We start from the raw sequence: 13,225 nt of genomic DNA, 5'->3' as shown, positions 1-13,225 counted from the left end.
AACTCCTTTACACGTGCGAGCGCTATAGGTCCCAAAGAGTTCGTAAACCCTTTCTGCTGAACACCCTTTATATAAAGTTGAATGACGGAGCATTCAAACGCGAATGGGAATAATGGCCCTAAAAATGGCAACGTCCCTGTCCACGCAGTCCTTTTTGCAACAGCATTTCACCTGGCGTTGCCCGATCGAAAGGTTGACTCTCCTTTTATCGTGAATCCGTACGGCTGACTGGTCGAAGCTCGAATGGAGGATTCAAGCCGCGTTTTTCGCGTGCGCGACCGATTGGTATTCCAGGCGGCGGCTCCCCGAACTGGGAATTGTAAATTGATAAACGCTCGGCTGCGTTTGACGATAAAGAAGAGGAGAGAATGGAACTACTGCATCGTACCTATCCGTCATAAGACGCGGGCGGTGGTTTTCTGACCAAAAATTTTCTCACGAAATTCTCGATTATCGAAACGGACCTCGTTTCGTTGAAATCTCGATTATCGAACATCGAAATTTCATTTACGCGTCGATGGACACCGACGAGAATTTGTGAACGCTATCCTCTCGGTTCGCTCGATCGCCGAGTTAACGCAACGAAGACAACTGTTCGCACGGTAGAACCTCCATCGTTGATACTGACGGAAAGTGGATCTTTCGGAGGGGAGAATATTCGATCACGAGTTTCTTAAACGACGCAAATGTAACGGAAATTACGCGCGATTGATAAAAACGGGACGTAATGATTGTGTAATTTGTAAGTTACGTTTGGAGCTTCGTTGTAGAAACTGAGAGAGACACGATCGTTCCGAGGGAAGAATATTCGATCGACGGGGTACTATTCTTTTTTAAACGACGCAAATGTAACAGAAATTACGCGCGATTGATAAAAACGGGACGTAATAATTGTGTAATTTGTACGTCCTCGTTTCAACGAAATGAGATAACAATCCCTAAATTGTACGCGAACCTCGAAGCGTGCACGCGTACGACCGTACACCTCGCATCTTCGCGTTAAAAGGAGAAAGTAGCTTTACGAACGCAACGCTCGAACTATGGAAATACAGAAGCGTTCGATCGTGGCAGCATCGATTACGGAAACGAGTGGACAATGTTGAATAAATTGAAATCGAGTCTCGTCGAGATACATTTTGGAAAATTCCAACCGTTCGTTCTATTAATTTCCAATTTCGAATGGGACAATCGGTGCTGGATAAACCGCACCGGATCTCGGTAAAGTCATCCGTTTCTCGTGACCGATTCTATTTTCGCGGTCTATCGTCCCCGTTCGTTCGGTTCTCGATTTTTGCCAGCCAGGAGTGAATTAATTAAATTTCATTCACGAATCAAGCGGCCCATCCAGAGCCATCGGATCCATAATACATAAAGAACGCCAGGGAATTTGCAATTCCGAGCGGACCGAAACCGAAGTTAGTTTGCCCCGGTAATGGCCGAAGAAACGCGACGGTCGGGTAATAATTTCATTCGACTATCGCGGGGGGCAAAAAGGCGGTCGTGGGGTTCCTTCTTATTGTTGGCTCGTAATTGAGTTTTTGAGTAATGTATTCCGGGGACGTTCGATCCGCCCCGAGTCCCTTTAGGAAACACTTCGTAGCTAGATTTTCAATACGAGACCGGATGGCGGATTATCGGACACGGTTCGGGCTTACCATTTTCTACCGTTCTTATTTCTCGCGGCTACGAACTTTCTCGCCGAGTTAACCAACTCCCTACTTTTCCATTTCGACCGAATTCTCGTTCCAGCGGACCGACGTTAATCGAATCAAACTCTGGAGACTTCCTATTAATTTTATAAACCCATCTTCCTCGTCGGTGTCTTGGTCGTTAAGCTTCGTAAGTGGAGTAACGAAATTCTCCACTCTTTGTTTCGAGAAGAAAAAACCGACGACACCGAGGAAAATTCTCTTATTAATTTTCCAAGTTCTCGTTTCTCGTTCCGCGAGAGGTTGAAGCAAGAGCGGTAGGTGGTGGGGGTAGGTCGCGCGCGCCCGCGGGGTTCCTTCTTATTGGTCGCCTCGATACTTGCGCGAATGTTCGGCCATGTTTTTCTACGGTGAGAGCTGTACGATTTATGTATCCCTCTTTTGTGTACTGTGTTTCGTTTTTCTCATCGATATTTGCTTCATTTGAAAAACACACGCTCCGTGAATCTTTCTTTTGACTTTCATCTAAACTGTTTAGAGGAAATTTCTATAACGTAGATCCTATTATATAATTTCCATCACATTTGTGTCGTTTAAAAAAGAATAGTACCCCATCGATCTAATATTCTTCCCTCGAAACGATCGTGCCTCTCTCAGTTTCTACAACGAATCTCCCAACGTAACTTACAAATTACACAATCATTATATCCCGTTTTTATCAATCGCGCGTAATTTCCGTTACATTTGTGTCGTTTAAGAAACTCGTGATCGAATATTCTCCCCTCCGAAAGATCCACTTTCCGTCAGTATCAACGATGGAGGTTCTACCGTGCGAACAGTTGTCTTCGTTGCGTTAACTCGGCGATCGAGCGAACCGAGAGGATAGCGTTCACAAATTCTCGTCGGTGTCCATCGACGCGTAAATCCGGGCAATTAATTTGACCCGCGTATCTCGGTATCTGCGTTGTTTACGGATCGTTCGTAAGAACTCGATCCCTCCCGCTTCACGATCGTCCCGTCGTTTCCAAATTCGAAAACGTTAGATGCTGGAACACGAGCCACGCGTCACCGCGGTTCGATCGTTCGTAATTAGAGCCAATTAACCGGCTATATATAGCGCAGCGCGACCATTTTTGCAGAATCTCGTTATCCTCGTTCGCGTTTATCGGTCGGTGGTCTCCGGTATCGTTCCGAGTCCTCCTCTCTCCCTCTGCTTCTCTCGTTCAGAAGCGATTAGCATACGAATGCGCACGACCTTGCCGCGCCATTGGACGCCGCCAGCGAGAAAAGCCGTATTGCACGCGCGTGCACCGGCGCATCTAAGCGTCTCGTTGCACATGGAAATGCAGTATCGACGGAAACCAGCGAATTCAGAGTCCCCTTCTTCGGGGACGGAATTCGGGTACACCTCGCGAGGTAGTTCTCCATTTTGATCGACGAACCTCGAGAATCGACGAAATTCGATCGTCGTTTCCGCGTAACGTTTCAAAGTTTACCCCGTGTGTTACGAAAAGCTCGAAATTAAGGATAGACGAAGGATAACGAACAATCGTTATTTTTTTGTAGCTTGGAGTTTGTAGTTTACAGATTTACGAGGAGCTTTGAATTTTTGAACGTTTTTCGGTAAATTTGTTCGAGAACTGTGTCACGAAGAGCTTAGAATTAAGGTCGGATGTAGTTTTTCCTAGTTTACAATCTTGGAAGAATTTATAGAGAAATCACGGGATTAGAATTACTCCGAAATATAAAAATAATGCTTGGTTTTTTTTTTCCGGAGCAAATTTGCGCGTAAGTAAAAATGAGTATAGGTTTACAGTGTAGAAGCGAGGTGCTGTTGATAAGTTAATCTGTATTGGATACCTTCTGTTATCTCTATCAAGAGAAATAAATATTTTAATGACTGGTATTCGACTAGTTTCACTCACAAATCTTCTTGAGTGTTTTTCGTAGTACGATCGAAGGAATCTTTACCGGATAGTCGGGTAGAGGATCAGGAATGGTACGTTTCGGCTTTGAACACGCTCTAAGGTTGCGATCCGTTGTTTCTGAAGACGGTGTCAAATTTCGTACGTAACTCTTGTTCGCCAGAGTGGTCGCGTGTCGTACAAACGTACACCCTGTATATTTGAGAGTCACCGAACAAGCGCGACAACCTCCTCTCGCAGACGCCTCCCTCTTCTTGTTGCACATGTTCCGAATTCGATGCATACGTAGGTAAGCCGTGTATCCTCGTAAAGGCGCGTGTAACGCGATATTTCGTGCGTTTCCGAACGCGCGTGCACGCACATGGCGCGCCGGGCCGCGCACAATGCAAATTATAATGCAGCCCGTATAAGTGCACGTCCGGCATTGTCACGTCGAACGTCGTGCGCGTTCCTTTGCACGGTCTCGACCGGCCGTAAATTTTACGACTCTCGACTTCTCGTCCTAACGTCGATGCGCAAACTTTCAACGTGGATTCCCCCGCGACTCGTGTTCCTCACCTTTTAACTGTCCCATTCTAGTCCCTATTTCTTCCGCGGTCGCGACCATCGAGCTCCCTTCGTTTCGATCGCTTTCTTTCATTGGAATATCGAGGTTATGTATCGATAGATGTTCTAGGAACGATTTTCGTAGGTTTTTATGCATTTGAGTGCTTGCTTCCGTTTTTATATCGAGGTTATGTATCGACAGATGTTCTAGGAATAATTTTCGTAGGTTTTTCTCCATTTGAATGCTTGTTTTAGTTCTTATATCGAGGTTATGTATTATTAGGTGTTCTACAAACGATATTCGTAGATCTTCCTCCATTTGAATGTTTCTTTTGTTCTTATATCGAGGTTATGTATTATTAGGTGTTCTACAAACGATTTACACAGATCTTCCTCCATTTTGAACAGTTCTCTTTTTTGTAATATCGAAATTACGTTTTCAAGTGATATTAAGAGTTTTCAAGTGATTTCCATAGATTTTCCCCCATTTTGAAAACTACCCTTTCATTGTGTACCGAGGTTACGCGTGCCTAGAAACTCGATGACAATCACCTTTGATTTTCCACCATTTTGGATACTTCTTTCCTTGTGATTTCGAGGTTATATATTAGTAGATATTTCCCCTGGTAATTTTCATCGTCTTAACTCACTTTTGAATCTTCATTTTACCGTTATATTTCGATTTTACGTCGTCGATTATCCCGTGATAAATTAATATTCGACAATTTGTCCACTGCGTCTATATTATATCCCATCGATACCAAAGTTTCGAACTATTGCGCACGCCTTCGAAATTTTCCACCGTTTCTAAAATTTTCCGTATTGTTACATTTTTTACGATTTCTTTCGTCGTAAATTTACACGAATTCCTTACGACCATCTTTTCCCCATTCAGGAAACGTCAGGCGTGACGAAGAAATTTATCGTTGCTCGAAACAGTTCACGGTTTTTGCGAATCTCGTTTGTTGATCTTTACGGCTCGTCTTCACGGTACACCGACTTTATGATCATCACTATTATAGTGTATACGATCATGTTCAGCTTCTACATCCGTTGCAGTTGCTTACTTGACGCGATGGAGCAGACGGTGACAAATAGGGTCTCCGCGTTTATGCGTTATTACGTGTATGTGTAATCTTATCGGATGGACGCAATTGTAAAACATCGATCAAAAAGCAGGAACTATGCGAACGATTCGTATTTTTCGTCTAACCTCGAGAAACGATGAAAAACGTAAAAGAAGATCGACCGTTTCCTAGAAAGATCGCCATTACAAATTACACTACGCACAAATCTTCCATCTCCGTGTTCCATTGAATCGCGTTGTTGCAAGTTCTGTACACAAAGTTCAGTTCGTTTCCACCTGGTAATAAATTAAACTGTCTCAAAAATTCTTTCTTCGAATCAAAACCTCTATTTCCATTCTACCCTCAATTTGATAATATTCGTCCTACGTGTGCTCTCACGTACCATAACAAAATTCACACAGTTGCTCGAATGTGAATTCTACACGAATAAGGTCGCAAATTTGTACGTTCGTATCAGTGCTCGTTTTCTCGAAAAGGATTCGTAAATATTTCGCGATACGTCAACGTTCCAATTCGGAATGCATCCGTAATCCCCGAAGCTCGCGTGGCTGTCAACTTTCCACGGCTTATGAATCACTTCAACAGCGTTGTTAGCCAAGAAACTTCTGACGCCAGATTACAAGCGACGATCGACGTTTCGAGGCTCAAATTAAAGGCCGATCGAATCCGCGCTGTCCAATTATGCTAAACGCTGGACCCTCGACTAATGGCCCTCGAGTCGCAGTCGATCCGCACGAGAAACAATTAGCGTCGATTAGCTCTTTTCGCTACGGGGATGTTTAGTCGAAGAGCGTTGCCACTGTGCGCACGTAACTTTACAAATAATCATCGTTCCATCGAAAAATGGTGTTTTATTGGATGTTGCTCCCGCAATCGGTGAAACTTGAGAACTTCGAATCGGAAAACTTTCGCCTTGAACGCGAGTTACGCGATGCGGGAATATGTGTTTATTAAAAATTACTCGGAAAGGTCTACATTAATCTTCGTACCTTGTTCGTTGAAAATTGTCTTCTTTGGGGGAAGACTTATATGTTGATCGAAGAATCTTGATTATTACAGCCTTTAACGAGCAAATATTTTTACATACAGGAACTGATCGCAAGGTTCGTTGGACTCTCTCGATGTGTCTAAAACCAGCAACCTGAGACTTTCTAGTGATTATAAAATAAAAATTTCCGTCTTCGTTGACAGCTCGCATCAATTATTGACAAATTTTCAATCGTTACGGCAACGGCTACGATTTTAGAACGATTCGGTATTAAAAATAATTTACGTTTACGTTTCTTCTCCACCTAGCTCACCAACGATGGATATACGACAGGCTATTGAACGATTTTACGATTTTTGACGCTATTGGTAATAAATCTCACCGATGAGCCAATTAGTAATCCAAAACCGGCGATCAGAAAGTTTCCAGTAATTATGAAATAAAAATTCCCGTTCCTGTTGACAGCGCGCATCGATTATCGATACGTGAAATTTGAAATCACTCGATACGAGCATCTGACGTAATTAACATCGCTCGTTTTTAATCCTCGGTTAACGTGGCTGTAATTTTCGTGCATCAACGATAATTTACGTTCCCGTTTCTGCGTTTTCTCGGTCACTGACGTCGATATACGTCGAATATACGACTGACGTTGAACAATCGTACGATTTCGTTAACAAACCATCGAACGACCGATCCGAAAGTTCCAGGTGTGGGTAAAATAAAAAACTTTTCCATTATACGTGACAGCTCGCGTCGATTATCGGCGCGTAAAATTTTAAACGTTTCGATACGACCGCACGGTGTAATTATTATCGCCCCTTTTGATCCTCGAAACGCGATGATGACCATGATTTCGGAAAGATTCCCTCGAGTATTAAGAATAATTTACGCACCTGTGTGTTTCGTCTCTTTCTTGCTTACTAATGCGAAATTATGGCATCGAATAATATCACGATTTCGTTAACGATATCGATAATGACGCGACGGCTACGAAGACGTAGCCTGCAATTAAATTGGCAGCGATTGACTCTTTCTTTCTTTTTTTTTCTTCTTTTTTCACGTGGAATGTACAAGGTGGCGGCTTTATGGACTTCGACGCGTCCACGGGTGCCGATAAAACCGCATAAATAAATACGAAAAAAGAAAGAAAGAAGAAAACGAAACGAAAAAAAAAAAAAAAAAATAAAAGAGAGGAAAAGAAAAAAATACATCTTCGCTTCTTCGACGCGGAATAAATCCACACGCACGAAAGTGGTCCTCGCTTTCACCGCGGCTTTAAATCAATCCTCGTGCACGAGCGTTAATTTGCATGATGCGTGAAAGGAAGTGTGTACTTTGGTTTGATTTATCGTCGCGGTTTCGTCGTAAGTTGGTCATTATTCGACTTGGTATTCAATGTTGGTGTTACCTTCATTGAACGCTGCCCAATATCGATGTTTATCTTATTGCCGATGACTTTTGTCGGACGGTGGCCGAAATTAATGGCTCCTTTTACCGAATAATGTATTAACCGTGTTATCGAATACCACGCTCGTTGAACACGATGTTGATTATTGCACGGTACCGGGGACACACTTTTTGAAAGATTTTCGTACGACGACAGTCAACCGGGAATTGAATATCGAGTATCGATATCAACATCGGGGAATTTGCTACTCTTCCCGGGGTACTTTCGTCGAATGTTAATGTCGACCTACAATATCCGAAATGCATCGAGAGGATATCGGAAATCGTTGAAACGGCCATATTTCGAGGGAAAGAAACTTTCCGTGACGTTTCTTACGATATGAGAAAATACGATAATTATATCGGAAAATACGACGTGAATTGTATCATCGTTACGATGTTTGATCGTTTTATTTCAATTTTCCCGTACGAAGTTCAACGACCGATGCATTTCAGTGCAATTTTTTCGGAGCATCGAGTAACCTTTTGACAAAAGGTTAAACTTTTGACAAAATTTTCAATCTACACGAAATTTACTTACTTCAATGTGCCAGTATTGCTTGAAGAACAAGGACAAGAAAAATTGCATTCGTACTCTCTGTCTACTCCTGTGTAACAATCGTCTCGACAGAAGGGTTGTAGAAATCGCTCATCGAATGGTTTCCTACCTGCAGATATGACAAAATTCAGAAAATTAATTTCTGATCATTTGTTTTAAAATTATCTATTTGTTTGAGAATCAATTCCAATTTTGGTATTTTGCACGGTTTGTTACGTTAACTACTTGTTGGTATTAGAAAACAATACTTGAAGCAAAAAACAAATTTCTAATTTTGCTATTTTCCAATATTTGTTACGTTAACCACTTGTTTGTACTAGAGAACAATGCATCTTAAATTAGAAAACAAATTTCTAATTTTGGTATTATCCAATGTTTGTTACGTTAACCAGTTGTTCATATTAGAAAGCAATACTCAAAGTGAAAAACAAATTTCTACTTGAAGCAATAGTTCAATACTTGAAGCAAAAGCAAATTTCTAATTTTGGTATCTTCCAATGTTTATTACGTTAATCACTTGTTGGTATTAGAAAGCAATGCATCTTAAATTAGAAAACAAATTTCTAATGTTGGTTACGTTAACCACTTGTTCGTATTAGAGACCAATACTTGAAGCAAAAGCAAATTTCTAATTTTGGTATTTTCCAATATTTGTTACGTTAACCACTTGTTGGTATTAGAGACCAATACTTGAAGCAAAAAACCAAATTTCTAATTTTGCTATCTTCGAACGTTTGTTGCGTCCAACCACATGACGCTTCCGCAGCGGAATCGTGGCAACGCTCGCGAGGGGTGAAACCCGCGCGGAACAAAGGTGCGGCCAGAAAGAGGGAACCACCGTGAGGGAGAGGGAGGGCGAACGGGACACAGCGAGAGACAGAGTCTGAGGACGAGGGAGAGGAAGGGAAAGGGAGGGCAGTGAATTAAGTTTCTCCGCCCCTGAGGCCGACGCATTCGCCGATACCCGTCACGACCACCCCCTGGGGGTCCTGCGAATCTTTCAATGGAAATTCTGCGTGAAGGGGACGCCGCCTCGAGGCCCGCCGATAGAAATTCGACTCGCTACGAGTGCTCGCGTACCGAGATTGCTCATCCTCGAACAAGGGGAACGCGTTCGGTGGGGTGCATCATCCCTCGTCGGTTGTCTTTTCCCTTCTTAGCGATTATTAACTCAGTGGAGGCCCTCGTCCTTCCACGAGTCTTTTTTTATGAACTTCTTAACATCGAGCTTTCAATGTACTGTTTTCTTTTTGTTTCTTTTTGAGAATTGGAAATAAAATTCGAGAAAAACCCTCTTCGATTATTTTTCGTTCTCCTCGGTGATTACTAACCGTGTTCTTTTAAGAGTTCTTCGATGACGTCTTCAATCTTGATCTTTGGATGCGTACCACGGTTCGTGGTAAGATTTTTAACAAAATCGGGCTCAACTGGGTTAATTACCGCGACCGAATTACGTTGTAACGTTGCGTAAATTGTGATCCAACGGAACAAAGAAACGTCAGTAGAGGAATATTCTGTGGTCGAGGAGTCGAGGTTGTTGGGGAAGAGTAAATTATTTGCAGAGAGGGTATTCATGATAAAGGGTGATGTCAGTGATGGAACAGCGTGCGGTCAAGGATGTTGGGAAAGAGTACATTATTTGCTAACACGAGGACGATAGACGAAACGATCGTGTCAAGGAACAGGACGATACATCTGGTTCAACACTTAAAATCACAATCTTGCGACCAAATTGTAAAACCAATCGTCTTTCGTTTTAATGTAAAAGATACCAGACAGCGACTAAAAAATACAAAATCACCCGAAGTTTATACATAACAGAAACATATGAAACCTGGAGCTCGAAGTTCCTGAAGAAAACTAACATCTATCGAAGAAACAATCTTTACCCAAGGAAGGAAAAAATGACTCCAAATTGTAACTTATGATAATCTCTGCGACATAACTCAATATTAAAGAATCTTCAACTTCATACCGAACTGAAGTTCAGAAATATTAAAACTCTGGATACTCAAAATCCCTAATAATTCAACGTTACTCGTAAGAGGACATTCGAACTAAAATTCCTTCGTTGATAAAAATTGCTAGAATTCGATGTAGTGGACACTGTGCACCCGTTGCAATTCGGATATCATCTCGAGACGATTACCTCTGAACGATGACTTCCATCATCGACGATCCAGCAACGTCGAGAATCGCCCGTGCAGGTTAAACGGTTTCTTGGATTGCGAGCTGAGTACTTGGGTCACCCAGGTCGAAATTTCGGACAAGAACCACGTGATCGATGTTAACCGTGGCCGCTCATGCGGGAGAGCCAATACTCCGTGAACGAAAAAAGAACTCGACAAAGTTTCGATGGCCTGATTCGCGCGAAAGAGCGATCGTGCCTTTTGCGAGCATCGCACAAAGCTACCGTTTCGCTTTACGGTTCCTCCTGTCCCTTCTAATCGCGAGCTTTATTCCACCGTCGAGGAGGAATGATCGCCATTTGTCCGTCGAGCGAAGGACAATCGCTCTCGAGAAGCAAATACGGTAGAAAATATTTTCCCGTGGACACGGGTTTCGTTTAACGGCCATCGTCGTGGATTCGTGGCGATCTCTCACGATTAGGGTACAATTATTACGATTGTTGCAAGTTTTCTGAGTAGTGGACGAGAGAAAGGGAAAATTGCGGGAACAACGTGAAATATTTCTGATAAGAAGACTTCATAACGATTTAAAGTAACTTTTTCCCCGTCTTGAATATCAAAGAGGGTAATTTTCTTTCCAGCATGAAAATATGTTACGTGGGTATAACTGTACAGTTCTGAAACTATAGAATAATTTTTCCCAATTTTACACCGTGTATTTATTAGTCGAGTGGAAAAGCCCAATTTTTACGTTACTATGTTTAGGAATAATATTATTCCTTTCCAAATTTTCATATAAAAAAAAAGTAGCTTGCATATTCTCCTGAATAAATTCGAGAAGAATTGAAATGTTTCTTTCCAAGTTTTACTCACAATTACGTTTGCTCGAAACAAAAGATCCTAAGTATTTATAATACTTAAGATTTTTAAAATAATTTCAAAACTAATTACCTCTACCAAAATGGTCACCCATAAAATCCACCGAGCACGGGTCCTCTTGTATTACAGGAAACGAGCCTAATCCAATTCGGTCCCCTGGTTACCCATTCTTCCCGCTTGGAAAAAAAAACACACAGACGAGCAAAAAGCAACGACGAATTTCGAAGTGGACGCAGAACGATTACTTATTCAGGGTTTTGTCCATAAACCAACGGCTCGTAAAGGTAATAGAATTAGTCAGCGGGGGGAGTGGAGGGGGAGTTTTCCCACCGTCTCATAAATTTCCATCCATCCGGTGAACGAGCTCTAAAATTCTCCGCGAGGCCTTTCTCCCGAGACACCTGTGAAACCGCTCGCGCGATTCTCTCGACTCGCGTCTGGAACGGAACTCGCCGTTTGACCCGCGGCACGAGCCAAATTATTACATTACACACCAGAGCCACTGCCTCCACCTGCATCGGCCCCGGGATAAGCGACGCGCGATCCAAACAAGCAGCTGGGACTCCGCGTTCTCCGAACGTGTAATTTGGTCACTCTTCGATGGTCCGTGGCGGCCGTTTCATTGTCGAAACGGGGTACAGGATACGTGGTGTCGATCGATCGGGAATTTGATCGATTAAGTGGGATAAAAGTCGATAAACACGTTCTGTTGGTCATCGAGGCAACGATGCATCGTGAACTACTTTTCGAAAAGGTAGATAACCGTACGGTTTGAAATATAAATTTCAAGATTGTAAATCGTGAGCAGTTATACCAATGGTTAATAATCACCTGGTTCTATAGTGTTTCATAGAGTTTGATCGATTAAGAAAAGTAGAAGTGCATAAACACGTTCTGTTGATTATCGAAGCAAGGATGCATCGTGAACTACTTTTCGAAAAGGTAGATAACCGTACGGTTTGAAATATAAATTTCAAGATTGTAAATCGTGAGTAGTTACACCGATAGAAAATATCTCTGGAAAGTTAACAGTCACCTGGTTCTATAACCGTAGAGTTTGATCGATTAAGAAAGGTAGAAGTGCATAAACACGTTCTGTTGATCATCGAGGCAAGGATGCATCGTGAACTACTTTTGGAAAAGATAGATAACCGTAAGATTTGAAATATAAATTTCAAGATTGTAAATCGTGAGCAGTTATACCAATGGTTAATAATCACCTGGTTCTATAGTGTTTCATAGAGTTTGATCGATTAAGAAAAGTAGAAGTGCATAAACACGTTCTGTTGATTATCGAAGCAAGGATGCATCGTGAACTACTTTTCGAAAAGGTAGATAACCGTACGGTTTGAAATATAAATTTCAAGATTGTAAATCGTGAGTAGTTATACCGATAGAAAATATCTCTGGAAAGTTAACAGTCACCTGGTTCTATAACCGTAGAGTTTGATCGATTAAGTAGAGTAGAAGTGCGTAAACACGTTTTGTTGGTTATTGAAGAAAGGATGCATCGTGAACTACTTTTTGAAAAGGTAGATAACCGTAAAGTTTGAAATATAAATTTCAAGATTGTAAATCGTGAGTAGTTATACCAATGGTTAATAATCACCTGGTTCTATAGTGTTTCATGGAGTTTGATCGATTAAGAAAGGTAGAAGTGCATAAACACGTTTTGTTGGTTATCGAAGCAAGGATGCATCGTGAACTACTTTTGGAAAAGGTAGATGACCGTAAGGTTTGAAATATCAATTTAAAAATTGCAAATCGTGAGTAGTTATACTAATAGAAGATATCTCTAGAAAGTTAACAGTCACCTGGTTCTATAATCGTAGAGTTTGATCGATTAAGTAGAGTAGAAGTGCATAAACACGTTCTGTTGGTTATCGAAGTAAAGGTGCAACGTGAGCTTTCCTTGAGAAAGATAGATAACCTTCGTATCTAAAATATTATACATATTTTAACATTGCAAAATATAAACCCCGGAATATTCTCGAAGTACCCCATTACTCTACG

At 41.8% G+C, this 13,225-nt stretch overlaps 2 protein-coding genes across 19 annotated transcripts in view; one reads left to right on the top strand and one right to left on the bottom strand.

Moving 5' to 3' along the window:
• LOC143143720 (uncharacterized) overlaps positions 1-13,225 on the bottom strand; it is a 304,262-nt gene that overhangs the window by 179,339 nt on the left and 111,698 nt on the right. For 8 of the 17 annotated variants that reach the window (XM_076305330.1, XM_076305324.1, XM_076305331.1 and 5 more), the window contains exon 3: positions 8,187-8,313. The exons of 4 other annotated variants lie outside the window; for them this stretch is intronic. In XM_076305330.1, the coding sequence (XP_076161445.1) occupies positions 8,187-8,234 (48 nt within the window). In that variant the 5' untranslated portion in view covers positions 8,235-8,313. Of the gene's footprint in view, positions 1-8,186; positions 8,314-13,225 lie in introns of those variants that run through there. 5 more of the 17 variants (XR_012991225.1, XM_076305320.1, XM_076305322.1 and 2 more) reach the window with 1 other exon arrangement.
• Positions 1-13,225, top strand: part of LOC143143719 (ras-related protein Rab-37) — a 161,613-nt gene that overhangs the window by 37,048 nt on the left and 111,340 nt on the right. The gene's annotated exons all lie outside the window — the stretch shown is intronic.

This window comes from Ptiloglossa arizonensis, chromosome 2, assembly GCF_051014685.1.
Source record: "Ptiloglossa arizonensis isolate GNS036 chromosome 2, iyPtiAriz1_principal, whole genome shotgun sequence".
NCBI classification, from domain to species: Eukaryota; Metazoa; Arthropoda; class Insecta; order Hymenoptera; family Colletidae; genus Ptiloglossa; species Ptiloglossa arizonensis.
The sequence above is the reverse complement of the archived record's forward strand: the minus strand, read 5'-3'. Positions and strand labels throughout refer to the sequence as shown.